This window comes from Calliphora vicina, chromosome 5 (assembly GCF_958450345.1).
Source record: "Calliphora vicina chromosome 5, idCalVici1.1, whole genome shotgun sequence".
Classification (NCBI taxonomy): Eukaryota; Metazoa; Arthropoda; class Insecta; order Diptera; family Calliphoridae; genus Calliphora; species Calliphora vicina.
Window position 1 is genome coordinate 89,770,057 of NC_088784.1, and position 14,573 is coordinate 89,784,629.

Consider the following 14,573-nt stretch of genomic DNA (forward strand, 5'->3'; position numbering starts at 1 on the left):
ACTTTACACCATTCTTATACAAAATTTTACTTTTGAGCCTCTGTAAAAGACAAACCGAAGCGAATTTAAAATATTTGACCAACTTCATATTTTGTATGGACATAAAGAACCTGGGTTCCAAGTTTTAACAAATTTGAATCTGGTAAGGTCCGAAATATTGTTTCTTCGCCTATACAGCCTTCTATTGAATTGCTAACTTTTTATTACAACTTTACATTCTAGGCGTATGATTAATAATTGATTATCCATTTGTATTAAAATATCAAGTATACGTCGTGGATATACATTCATTAATATATATAAGCCTAAAGGTATGCAGTATTTTTTAATTCCATCATATGAATGGCTTTTAAGAGACCCGGATTATTTTTATGTGATAATTTGTCTTACAATTTGTGAAAATTATGACTTTTCTATGTTTTTTCCAATTTTATCAGAATATACAAGTTTAACGTTCTATTAAGACACTTTAATTAAAAAAATAAATAATTAAAAAGTGTCTTAAAGTGTCATCTTCTATGTCATACTTAATTAACTATGAGCCTACAATTCCTTAATACTTTTTAAAACAAAAAAAAGAAAGAACTTCTAATAAAACATTAATCATATGTAGATTATTATTAACTTTTGCCACATAATGTTGTAGTCAAACAAAAGGTCTTGAACAACAGCAATGAAAAGCAACAATTTCTAAAGAATGTTTAATGAATTAAGTACTTATACGCTCAAGGTGAGTTGGCATGAAAATAACATGTAAGTGAACTTTTAATATAACCATCACCTTGACTATTAGGGTGATGCAAAGAAAAATTATTGATTGTTATAAACTTCAAGAAAGATTTACAAAATGTTTGCTCCTGCATTAGCTGTTGGTGAACTGAATGAACATCAAAACTACAATTGATATGCAAACTAGGATGGCCTTATATTGTATTTTGGATTTTTCAAGGTACTAGAATTGTGTCTAAACGCTATCGGAGAACCCTGGGACAAAATTAAATCCTAGTACTAAAACTTCAACACCACCACAGTATAATAACACTGCTACTTATTTTTGTCTAACTTTTTTTTGCTATTTATTTCAAATGTTTATCCCGCAATATATAATAGGCATGTAGAAATTATTAGAAACAAAAGACAAAGAAACTATAATTAAAATCTTGAAAAGAAAATTCTCATTAGACTAAAAGCTCTTTTGAAAAAAACAAAGACTATGTGAATAAACAAACCCACATTTACTAACAACAATCACATTTCATACTTTAAAATTAATTAGAAGTAGGAAAAAAAACTTAACATTTTATTTAAAAGATATAATAGCAAACTGTGAATAAACATTATGATAAACCTAACACTTAATTACAACTACTTCTAAAAGTTTTAACTACTTCTTATTTTTTCCTTAAATTTTTTTTTAAATTTATTTTTATGTTCTTTTCATACTTACTTAAAATATGCAAAAACCACAATGGCCAATGTTAACGACACTAAACTAATTGTATAGCCAATATAGTAAATAATCGTTGGCAATTCTATTATTGGCTCAAATTCTGAAACAGTAGCGGGTTCGGTTAAATGCATGCAGGCATCATAGTTTGTGTATTTCTCCCACGTTCCATTCGCATGACAATAACGTGTCGCATTTTCTATAAATACATGGAAAAAATTACAGAAAAATAGGATTATTAGTACAAAATAGGAGCAAGCATAAAGGAAAATGTTGTTTAAAAAGAAAAGGATCAATCAAACTAGTATAAACAAAAATAATTATGGAATATGGACAATGTCCCTAGATCATCCCTTAGACAATTATGTTGTGTTATCTACTTTAATGTAAAATCTTAGTTTTAATATTTTTTATCGTTTAATTTTAGTTTCATACTTCGTTGTGTTTTGTCTCAGTCCTTATTACATAAACTACTGAAATATAATGCTGATTACACTATTGAGTAGCATAAGTTCCTATAAGTTTTTATCGATTATTGAAAGAAAGCCACTATTGTGGGAATATTGTTGATACTGACTGCTCTGTAATAAGTGTTGTGGCATTAAACATAATTGGAAATGTTTCAAAGATAGAATAGAATTCCATACACAATTTAATATGTTAGAGATTTGCATAATGTAATTGTGTTAATGGTTTCGCTTTCTGAATAATATGATTAATATTAAAATACTGTATGAAATCAAAAGTAGAATAGCACTGAGATTTGAAAATTTAAATTTAAAAAATTAAAAAAAAATGCTGAAAATATGGTTGAAAAAAATGTTGGTGGCTAAAACTGTTAATGAAAATAAAATGTGAATAAACAAGTAAGAGAACTTCACCAAATTATACTTTAAAATAAGAATTTTAAATATTTTTAAGTAAATAAAATTTTAAAAAATTGTTTTTTATTAAATTTAAATTTTTTTAAATTTTTTTTTTTGAAATTTCTATAAAAAATATTTTTGAAATTTATTTGTGAAAAAAAATTTGTTTGTTAAAAAAAAAATCGAGATACAAATTATGATAATACGAATATGTTTATTGAAACTTGGGTACATTAGCATTACTATGCGATGTAAAAATTGGATAATTGCTTGAAAAGTTATATATAATTGAAATTAGTGATTTTACACAACTCTTATATAAAATTTAATTGCATTGCAAAATTTCCCTACAACTTTACTTCGTAGGCGTATGATTAATAATTAATTATCAATTTATATTAAAATATTAAGTATACGACGTGGAAACACATTCATTAATATACATATAAGCCTAGCGGTATGCAGTAGTTTTTAAAAACACCATTTTTGTACCATCTGCCCTTTGAAAAACCCCGATTATTTACACATAACCATCCTATGTGACAATTTATTCATCAAATTATACTTTAAAATACAAATTTTAAATATTTTTTAGGTAAAAAAAAAATTTTAATTTATTTGCGATAAAAATGTAAATGCAAACAAAATTTTTATTAATTTTTTTAAAAAAAAAAAAATTAAAACAAAAAATTTTAAATTTATTTGTGAAAACATTTTATAACAAAAAACTATTTTTTTTTGAAAAAAAAAATTCGATGTCAAACATAATTTTACCGATTTTGAGCAATTGTATGTCCGACTTTCTCTGGCTTTATATACGCCGTTGCAAAAGAAATATCCATTATTGGATATCCATATTGACTATATTAATGACTTAGTAATCTAGATATAGATCGAGTTTTAGTTATAAAATGGATGCAATATTTTTGAAGGGCGGAGTTTTAAAGTGAGATATTGACTTGAAATTTTTTTTGTAAGACCAAATATTAACTTATCTAAACAAAAAAAATAGTTCGCAATAAATGTGAATCAAATTGTTCCTATTATTTGCAATCCTATTAAAATGTTGATACAAATTTTAGGTTGAGAAACTCAATACATATGTATGTAGTATGTAATAAATTCATTATTTATTAACAAAACTCAATGAAAAACAAAGTGTAAACAAAACTTGTCAAAAGGTTAAAAGGCATCCTTCAATTACTAAAAATTGGAGCGAAAATCAAAAAATGGTATTTTTTACAATTTTGCCCATACGGTCCACATTTCCTTCGGGGCCGGCAAAATACTTTGGAGGTAAATATGGAACACATCAAGGTTTCCAAAGCTGCTTTCCGTTTTCTGATCCCAGCTTTGGGATTTAAGAACATGTGGCCAAATTTTAATTTTTGATAAAAAAAATAGGTCGAAATCCGAAGGGCTTAGAAGCTGCATGTTTGTAAAGATACCTTACAGAAAATGATAAAATTGTTATACATGTTCTTGTTATGTATGTTCTTAAAGAAAGTTTTTTTTTAATAAAAATGAGTTAAGTCACCTTTTCGCCCAAAAAACAGAAAAAAATCTACTATTTTTTTAATATTTAAATTGAAAATCGTTTATTTTTGAATCCATAATAGATATTGATCTAAAATATTTTGTATATTATTGGTAATTTAGTTGTCTAACTAACAAAATTTTAAAATTTAAATTTTTAAGTGCCTATAACTATAAATGCCTATATTATAAGAGATAAATAACAAACGTAAGCCGAGCTCTTTCCAAAAATATAAAAATCTTTGAAATCGGATGGGAAACAAAAAATGGCACGTGTTTAAAAATTTTACATGTCGAAGGTACCCTACTTTGAGCCTCCATACCGCCGCCCAGGGAGCATTTTAATAACTTAAACTCGAATACTCTTTGTTTACACCCACGTCAAATTTTATCCGGATCGGACCAGCCGTTTAGAAATGCCAAATTAATTTCCAAAAACTGGTTTTCTTTACTTCCAGTTTTCTTAACCAGAGGTGATTGACTTCAACACCCTGTAGATCAATTTATATTCCAACCGGGTAATAACAAAATTAAATTTTATTAAAGCCTATCGAACTAGTAGTTTAGAAGATTCAGATTTATCATATTTTTTCGATCAAAAAAGTTTTTTGAAGTGCTTTTGTAAAATTATACAGAGAAAAGCTAATAAAAATTAATATTTTTGTTGTTTTCCATACAACGTTATTGGGTGTTTTAGAGAAACAAGCCCATAGTCAACGTCAATTGAATAACAAAATTTTCCCTACAACTCTACAACCAAGGCGTATGATTAATAATTTATTATCTATTTATAACAAAATATCAAGTATACGTCATGGAAATACTTTCATTAATGTTAAATCCTAAAAGTATGCAATATTTTTTAATATCCCACGCTATTGTGTGTAATTTATCTTTGTACAGCTTCTACTGGTCCGATTGAAAAGCTATGTATATGAAAATTGTAGAGGAGTAGCTAAGCATTCTGAAAATTATTGTTATAAATACCCTACTAGAATATATAGTGAGCTGTATGGTACCAAAGTTTAATGGTTAATGCAGTTACTATAATTATTTAAAAATTAAAAATTTCATTCATTTATAAATGATTCTATAGAAATTTAATATTAAAAAAATATATGTATAAATTTATTTCAGCATAAATTTTACTCATTTACATAACAATAAATAATGTATTGAAAATTATATCAAATTGACGTTTTGCATTAACAAACAAATTGAGCTGCATAAATAAAATAATAAAAAAAAACTCAACCAATTTAACTTAAATAAAAATCTATTTATACTATTTATATTGCCATTATCGGAATGTAATAAAATCCAACATTTATTGCCGAATAACACAATTTATTATAATACTTGCGTTAAATATTTATTTAGTTTTTTTTTTTCTCTCACAAAACTAATTTTAAATTCAATACATTGATTAATGTTTAAACATTTTTATTGTTGCTATAAAAATCAAAAAAAAAGAAGAGCAACAACATTTCAACAAACATATTGATGGCAGTGCATTACAAAGAATAGAGGAAAAACAAAATAAAACAAGAAATTCTTTAATCAAAACATTTAGAAAAATTGTTTATCTTTTGGGTGCATGAAATTACATGGAGAATAATGCCAGGGACATGTCAAAGTTCTAGAGTACATCACATTTCTCTAGAGGCTTTTTGCTCTTTCAAACAATGAAAATTAAAAGAAACTATTCCTAGCCATTGTGTTATTTAAGCAAACACAACCAGATCCCAGCTACGTGGGCTGTAAAACAATTTTAAATGTTCAGTAACACATACAAATGGGAAATGTATGCTCAGTAGGGTGGCTCAAAATTTCATTTGAGAAAATTTAGTTTTTGGTCACAATTTTGTTAAATTATTTCTTAAAAATACAGATGGTTTCATTGTTTTGCTACGAGGGTGGGTAAAAAATTCCGCGACTTTTTTAATTTCCCAAGTTTTAATTGAAAGGGCAATACTGTTCCTGCCAACAGTCATCTATCAGTTGACTACTGTCAAAATTTAAACAAGCTGCGTCATTTAGTTTGACCGCCATTGATAGCAGAATATCCAGTCACTTGAGGAGAAATTGCAAAAAAGTGAATTTCGTCTGCACATTAACCTTCGCTTTACCAATACCCACCCGGGTGACCACATCGATTTTATTGGTTTAATATTTTTTTTAATTTTGTTTCGATTTAAATGAAATTTGTACTCACTGAACAAATTCTAGAGTTCTATAGAATTTAATAGAACCATTTTAAACTTTTTATAAGGTTTTTTCAATTTTTTAAAATTTCGTTCGTGGCATATATTTATAGAAGTGTAGTGTCACCCGGGTGGGTATTGGTAAACCATGTACATAAAAAACCTTTGGTAAAGCGAAGGTTAAGCGTTATTTTTTGCGGAATAAAATCATCTCTAAACAAAGGCTAAGCTGAATTAATACTACTGGAACTCTGCACCATCAATTCCAATGGTAAAAAGTGATTTACTGAATTTCGTTGTAATTTCCTTGGAAGATGCCGAACGTTCTGGACGTCCAGTTGAGGTCTCTGCATCCGAATTTCGTTGTTTAGTCACGTGTGACTATTTCTTGTTTCCAAACCTGAAGAAATATCTCAGCGAAACAAGTTGTGCCTCACAAAAAATACCTATTTTGATGACGTCGACAAATCTTATTTTTTGGAAGGTATAAACAAATTGGATAAAAATAAATTTTGGCTTTCTTCGAATTTTGTTGAACTGACAATTTCTCCCAGACTTTATTATATCCTGAAGTTCCCAAATATTACACTTGGAACACGTCGTCAAATAAGTTCATGAGGAGAAAGCGACGCCCCTTTAAGAACCATCGATGGAAACGAATGCAAACTTATCGAGAAGCGTGTTTCAGATTGATGCTGCTTGAAAGTGATCAGCAATGGAACACAACCAGCCGTATTTAGACGATATTTTCAACCAAGCTCTACTGCTGATTGAGGACATGTGAATGTCCCATTAACAACAAAGTCTTAACTGACCTACGAATGTCGGCGGAGGCAATGTGCACTCAAACTCCCATTAAATTTGAACCAGACAGAATCACAAACTTACAAAATCAGCAAAAACTCCAGCATGGCAACAATCTTTAAAATCACGCTATCGACGAACATGCGTATACATTTGCTGCAAGACCCTTCTGCCAAAACATTCTCAAAACAACTGTTAGTCATTGGAAATAGAAAAATTCCAATTGATCCCGCCATAAATGTGATGTCGTTGCCGCCGAACTTCTGTGAAATGCAAATTCGGATTAGCTGTGGGAACGTGCAATTTTAGTACCAAAACATGATGATGTTAACAAGCTAAATGAGCAAATTCAATCGCAACTGCCTGGAGAAACAATAATAAAAAATCGATTGTCGCTGTAATGAACGAAGAACAAGTCGTCAATTACACTGTGTGTAATTTTTTTTAGTCATGGAAATATAGCCATATACGGACACCACTGCGTGATAAAAACCAAAAAAAAAGAACCGTGTCTCCCAGTTTAGCCCAAAGTCATGTACTTTTTTTATGGGTTCCCAATGACTTGGGGCCTCGGTGCCATTTTTGCAAAAAAGTAATAATTTTCTCAGGCTTATATCTTGCAAACAGTTAGGAATTTTGATTTACTCTCTGAGGCAAAGTTGAAGCCCTTGTCATAAAGTTGTAGCCCTTGTTCATCTTCAATATAAAAATTGAAAAAAACTTAAAAAAATTCGATTTTTTTACAGGTCCATATTCAAGGAAGCAATCAACTACAAAAATGTACCTAAGATCTCAATAAACAACTTTCTAGGAATGATTCCTAACATCGTTTAGGTAGGTCAATATAAGTTAGTAAGAAAAAACTAAAGGAATTTAGTGTTTTAGGCCCTAAACTATTAAATTATTATAAACTAAAGCATACTTTTAGGCAGCTTTAAAAAATATTTCGAATTTTTTTGTGATTTTAATCTTGAATATGAAGTTTTCTAGATTTTATATGTTCACAATTTTTGTTCTTTATGACAAGGGCTACAACTTTGCCTCAGTGAGTAAATCAAAATTCCGAACTGTTTGCAAGATATGAGCCTGAGAAAATTATCACTTTTTTGCAAAAATAACAGCGAAGGCCCAAATCTTTGGAGGTCCATAAAAAAAGTGCATGACTTTGGGCAAAATTGTTAGTCCTTTTCCCTGTCCATGGGTAGCAAACCATACAAAATTCAAGGAAACAATTAACTACAAAAATGTACCTAAGATCTCAATAAACAACTTTCTAGAACATATGAACTTCCTAGGAATGATTCTTAACACCGTTTAGGTAGGTCAATGTAAGTTAGTAAGAAAAAACTAAAGGAATTAACTGTTTTGGGCCATAAAATATTAAATTATTATAAACTATACCATACTTTTAGGCAGCTTTTGAAGCGTAAGAGATCATTACGACCCCTAAGCGCCAAATTATCGTAGGCGACAAAACACAAATTTTACAGGAGGTTTTTTCGATTATTTTGAAATTTATACATAGAATTAAAAATTTTATGATGCAATATATTATAATTTCGTTCAAGCTATTTGTCCATCAAAAATATTTATAACTTTTGACAATTAAAAATTCATTAAATACTTTATTGAAAAATATGACAAAAAATATTTTTTATTGAATTTTTGCATAGATACAAATTTTTCGAATTGAAATAAAATATTTATTTATAAATAGTTTTTAATGAAATTTCACAGTTATGTAAAATTTTCTATTTAAAATGGAAAAATAAAAACGAATTATGATATTTATTATCAGCAATCCCGCAATTCCCAAAAAAGTGTTGAAAAATCCCAAAAATGGAAATTTTTAGTTTTTTGGCTATAATATCCATACCAGGGTCGGAGTTATCGAAATCCTTTACAAAATAATTAAAAGCATATTGGGCCATCTAAAATCGGTTATTGTATTTTTATACCGAATACGCGATTTGAGAATTTTTGCCCTAAAGTTTAATTTTACATAAAAAATAGGTGTTTTTTGAATGGACCTGGTTCCCTCGGTAACAAAAATAAATTCCTTATACATCCTCTTAGAAATTTTTTGCGATAACTTAAAAAGAAAAAAAGTTCTTTTTTCCCAAAAAAATTAGCGAAAAATCGGCTTTTACAATTTTTTAAATTCAAATGCATATAACATTGGACTTAGTCATTAATTTTAAACAGTTCTTTTCTTATTTGACACATATGTAAATCGGGAAATATTTGAATACGCTGTTATCAAAAAACTGGAGTAGGTTGAATAAAAATATTGAACATTTAATTTTCAAATGCGAATATCTCCTAAGCTATAAGAGACAATTGCTAGCTACGACTAGGTCTTTTGTTGCACTCGATGAAAAGATGTGTAATTTTTTTGAAATCGGAACACAAACGAAGAAATAGGATCATTTTAAAAATGTTATATACCCGAGGTGTCCTAATTTGAGGACCCTTGGTCGCGGCCCTGGTGAACCCATGAGGTTTATGTTCAGAACTTAAACTCGAGAACACTTCTTCTTTGCGCGTGTGAAATTTCATTCAAACCAATCTAACCATTTAGAAGTTACAGATTTATTTCCCTCTTTTTTTCTATACCACTATATGTCGCTTACGATAAAATTCGTTTACTGTAAAATGTAATCATTGACTTACGATAAAATCTTACCCCCTATAATTTTAAAGTTATTAACAATTTTGATATTCTGTGAACGCTAAAACATCAGTCGGTCCATAAAATTTTAATTTTTGCAATAAAAAACAAGTAAGAAAGTATGGTCGGTCAAGCCCGACCATATAATACCCTACACCAAGTAAATGAGTAAAAATATTTTTCTTTTAAAATATCAATAATTTATATTCATGAGTGATTTTCGGAAGTAGGCCTTATATGGGAGCTATGACCAATTATGGACCGATCACCATAAAATTAGGTCGTGTTATTTATGTCTATATTAAAGTTAACTATGTTGAATTTTGTGTGTATGGCAACATTTTTAAACGATTTATGCACGTTAAAGTGATTTTCGGAAGCGGGTCTATGTGGGAGCTATGACTAATTATGGACCGATCGTAACAAAATTTGGTGACATGAATTTTGTATATATAAAACTTATTTGGAGCGAAATTTGTGTAGATACATAGATAAATTAAACTTTTATGACCGATAAAGTCCAATTTCGAGGGGACATTTGTATGGGGGCTAGGTGAAATAATGGACCGATTTCAGCCAGTTTCAATAGGCTTCGTCCTTGGGCCGAAAAAGTAATATGTACCAAATTTGATCGAAATATCTTCAAAATTGCGACCTGTACTCTGCGCACAAGGTTTACATGGACAGCCAGCCAGCCAACCAGACGGACGGACGGACGGACGGACGGACATCGTTTAATCGACTCAGAAAGTGATTCTAAGTCGATCGGTATACTTTAAGGTGGGTGTTAGACTAATATTTTTGGGCGCTACAAACATCTGCACAAACGCATAATACCCTCCCCACTATGGTGGTGTAGGGTATAAAAATTTAGAAAATGTCGCTTACGATAATTTGGCGCTATGGGCTCGATATGTAAAGCTTTGTCCACCAGCCGAATTGCTAAAGTAATGCTCTGTATTTGGTGGGAGCAAAATGGTCCTATCTTTTACGAGCTGCTAAAATCTGAACAGACCATCACAAACGTTTAGGGATATTGCCAACACTACTGCACAAAATTGAATTTTTGGCTCCTGATAAAACATAATTTTTGACATCTTTGTTTGACTCCGGAAGTCCTTTTTTGAGCAGTGTTATTAAAGAGCAGGATTTTAAGACAAAAAAGTTTTTATCTGGGGGCTTACATTGTAAATAAATAATAAGTCGCTGTAGCACAGAGTTAAAAAATATTTTGCAATTTGAGAAAACCAATCTCAAAACAGTTAAAGATAAAACCCCTTCCTATCCCCATAAATATTTAAAAACTACCCTTCCAAATTTAAATAAATATTCCAAAAAATTCTCCCATACTTACGTGAACTATCATATTGAATGCCCTGAAATTCATCTAAACATGGTAGAGCTGCGAGTGTGGCACGCAGAGTGCGTGGCCAACAAAGTATTGAATCGAATTGTGTTAGACAATAGTCGGTATTGTTGCCAAAGGTCATTGTATCCATATGCTCCTTCATTAGACATTGCAGTTCAGCACTTTGATTGATTTCATCCAAATCGTCCGAGTTTAAATGTGTAGCCGTTGTTAAGGTTAAATCCTCCAACTCCTCATCCACCAACACCAACTCTGGTGGCTGTAAAGTGTTGATGATTTGGTGGTGGTGCTGGTGTTGGCTGCCCTTCGTGGAAGAAGATAAAGTGGTTTCATTCATGTTTTTTTATATTATTTTTTCGTTTGTATTATCTGCTGTATGGCTGGCTATTAAATGTTATTTTGTTGCAGGAAGAGTTGGGGCTTTTTATTGTTGTTCCTTGTTGTTTGAGTATAAAATAAATGCTTTAACAATAAATTTATTTTCTGTTTGTTTGATGTTGCTGGTTGATGGTGAAAGAATCTGGGGATAAAATCAATATTGTATCTACTATAAGTCGTTGTAGTTGTTGCCGTTGCTTGAGTTGCTGTTGCTGAGTTCTATTATAACTTTTGCTCTTGCTTTGATAAAGTTGGTAGCTCATTGTTATTGTTGCTGGTGCCGTTGTTAGTTCTCAAATGTTTGAATAGTTTCTGCTTTTTGTTTTGGGAAAGGGATGGTTTCAAATGATCTGTAAAGAAATTTTTATAAATGATTTCTATTAGCTATTTATTTATTTTAACTTTGTTAAATTAAGAAAATCTTTATTTATGAGACTTTATACAATATGGTGAGTTGTTATAAGTGCAAGGAATCAGAATGATTATCAAAGTGGTGATTTTTGGTTTCACCCCTGTATTTAAAAAAGGTTTAGGTAGCAGCATTAGCTAATTGGTGAACGATATCGAAAATTACTATGAATTCTTGGGTTACATGTTTTATGAAAAAAACGGGGTACCTGTCTTTTTCTTAAAATTCCACAATATAAGCGTTTTTTCTGAGTAATCCTCTCTGTAGACATATTTAAGTATATAAAGTACAAAATATACCCAGCAGTTCAAGGAGACTGCCCCGAACTAGTGATTTAATCTATCATTTAGGGTGACAACTAGATACATGTCCTTGAACCTTTCGGATTACAATGAGACTGTCCGATATATAGTCTAAAGTAGTCAACGAATTGGACTCACATACCGGTTACATATAGTCAGTTGCTTTACTAGCTACTTAACTGATTATTTTAACACTTACGGTTGCTAATTGAACTCAAAGAGTCATTTAGAAAGACATCACATAGTCAGTACAATAACCGATGGCTGGTAAACAAACCTTCCTCTGACAACTCTCTAATAGATTATTTCTACATTTAAAGTGCAGTAAAAAAAAGTTAAAAGTGATTACACTTCAGATTACCTAGAGACACTAAAGTGACAATTGACTTCATTGTAGATTACCTGGGGTGTATAAAGTAACAAATTGACTTCTATCTGGACTAAAAAGAGCACAGACGTGTCAAATAACCCAAAATATGTAACCAATTGACTTCTCTCTGCACTACAAAGACTACATATGTGCCAAATGACCCAAAATATATCAATTTATCAGTCTTTAGTGACAATTACTGTCTATAAGGGATACTTTGACTACTTGCTTAACTGCTGGGTTATGTAAGTACTACACAATATATTTTTATTTTCCAACACAATAAGCAAATAAATAAATGTAATAATTTATTATTAGGTTTATTTGTTTTGTATATAAAAGCAAGGTAAAATACATATTTCATATTTGATTTGTCATCGATCTCAAGTATTTTTATTATTTTATATTAGAAAGACTAGAATTGTATATAACAAAGTATTATTGATTCATGTTTATTTCATTCATGCTGTTTTGTTTTATTGACAATAAATGTATTGACATTATTCACTAAATATTTATTGAGAAATTTCAATGAATATTCTTTGTATTACAAATAAATACAAATGATATGTACTTGAATTTGTTTGCAATATGGGGCACATAGAGTTAAGTTAGTGTGAACATTTTTAGAAGTTTCGTTGTTTACATACGAATTATTTTATCTTTAACCTGCCATAGCAGTCCTATAATATTACGTTTTAACTCCAGATATTTTTGCCAATTTTTCATTTGTTTCAATTGCACAACAAATATTAAAGCAACTTATTTTGAAAATCATTAAAGATACATTAATCAAATTTTACACAGTCAGAGCTGAGGTATTTCTAAGTCGATTGGCATTTGTAGGGTTTCGTAGTTAGAATGGAAGCTAATGAGCTATCCGCCCAAAAATAGTCACCCAGGATCTACTAAATTGACAAAATTCCACAAAAACGCTTTTAATATCCGAATATTTATATTTAGATAGTTACTGAAAGTATCCCACAAGATATATTTAATAGTTCACGAGACAACGAAATATTTTCCAAAAAAAATGTGTCTAAACCGCAGTGAAGTACAAATTGAAAGGTGTAAAACTGTTCGAATATTTAATCATCCCGTTTTTTAAAAATTTTTAAATCAGTGTACATTTTTCATATTTTAAAAAAAGATCATAAAGAACTTTTTAATAAAATTTTAAATAATTTTAAATTTTTTCATTAAAAATTATCATACATAAATGAACCAAAAAAAAAATCTTTTTCAAAAAATAAATATTTTTTTTCAAAATTTAAACTTTTAATTAACATACAAAAAAGTATTTCTGTAAAAGTACCATGAGAAATTTAAAACTCTTAAACTGCTAACATATGAACAATTTTTTAAATTAAAAAAAAAAATATTTTAAAAATAAATTTTTAAAAAAAATTTTTGCCCGACTATCACACTTATTATTCCATATAATTTAGTATTATATTAGCTGGCGTGGCACCTACCATACAATGTAAATTGTTCATTTCAAACTGTTCACGATTCAATTTCTTATCACAGCATGAAGTTTAACCAAAAATTGGAGTGATCGGAACAGGGAGAGAACTCTAGTTGCAAGATTTTGCAAACAATTTTTTATACTTTCAATGACAAAAGCATGGTATAGAATTAAAAACTATCAAAAAATTCCGGTATTAATTATATTCATTTAATTTTTTATAACATTTGTTTATTTTACTTCGATAGGGGTAGCAAAGCTCAACGGGTTAACTCTTTGCGGATTAGTGGTCACTTTACTAACCACCTTTTCTTTAGTCCTTAAAACATAGTTTATTGGCATCTATTCGCATTTTGCTAAACAATTATATTTTTTGAAGTAATCGTTTATGTTTTTTTTAAAAACTTTTCCGTCAGGATTGTAAAAAAAAAGCTTGAGTGTTTATTCTACTATAGATCAATACGAAAATCTTGTAAAATTTCCAAAAAAAAAAAATAGTACTTTTTGTAAAAGTCTTACCTATATGGAGGAATAATATAGAACTTTTGTTGACAAAAACTTGTAAATCGTTTTTAATATTTATTTAAAAGCAAATTAAAAAATTCACGAATTTTAACATTTTGTTAACTCTATTTTAAAAATTTTACAAAGCGTGCCTGGTAAATTTATAAAAAATTATATTTTTACTTTAACCCTTGACGACCAAACATTTTCTGCTGAAACGTTTTACTTTTTTGTTTTATTTTTTA

The 14,573-nt window shown here is 29.4% G+C and overlaps 2 protein-coding genes across 2 annotated transcripts in view; one reads left to right on the top strand and one right to left on the bottom strand.

The window, feature by feature from the left end:
* Positions 1–11,560, bottom strand: part of Dh44-R1 (Diuretic hormone 44 receptor 1) — a 37,637-nt gene extending 26,077 nt beyond the window's left edge. Inside the window, exons 1-2 of the mRNA XM_065512954.1 lie at positions 10,883–11,560; positions 1,448–1,646 (exon numbers count right to left, since the gene is read on the bottom strand). Coding sequence (XP_065369026.1) covers positions 1,448–1,646; positions 10,883–11,234 — 551 coding nt within the window. The 5' untranslated portion in view covers positions 11,235–11,560. The remainder of the gene's footprint in view (positions 1–1,447; positions 1,647–10,882) is intronic.
* LOC135961857 (gastrula zinc finger protein XlCGF7.1) overlaps positions 1–14,573 on the top strand; it is a 175,550-nt gene that overhangs the window by 114,178 nt on the left and 46,799 nt on the right. The window lies entirely within an intron of this gene.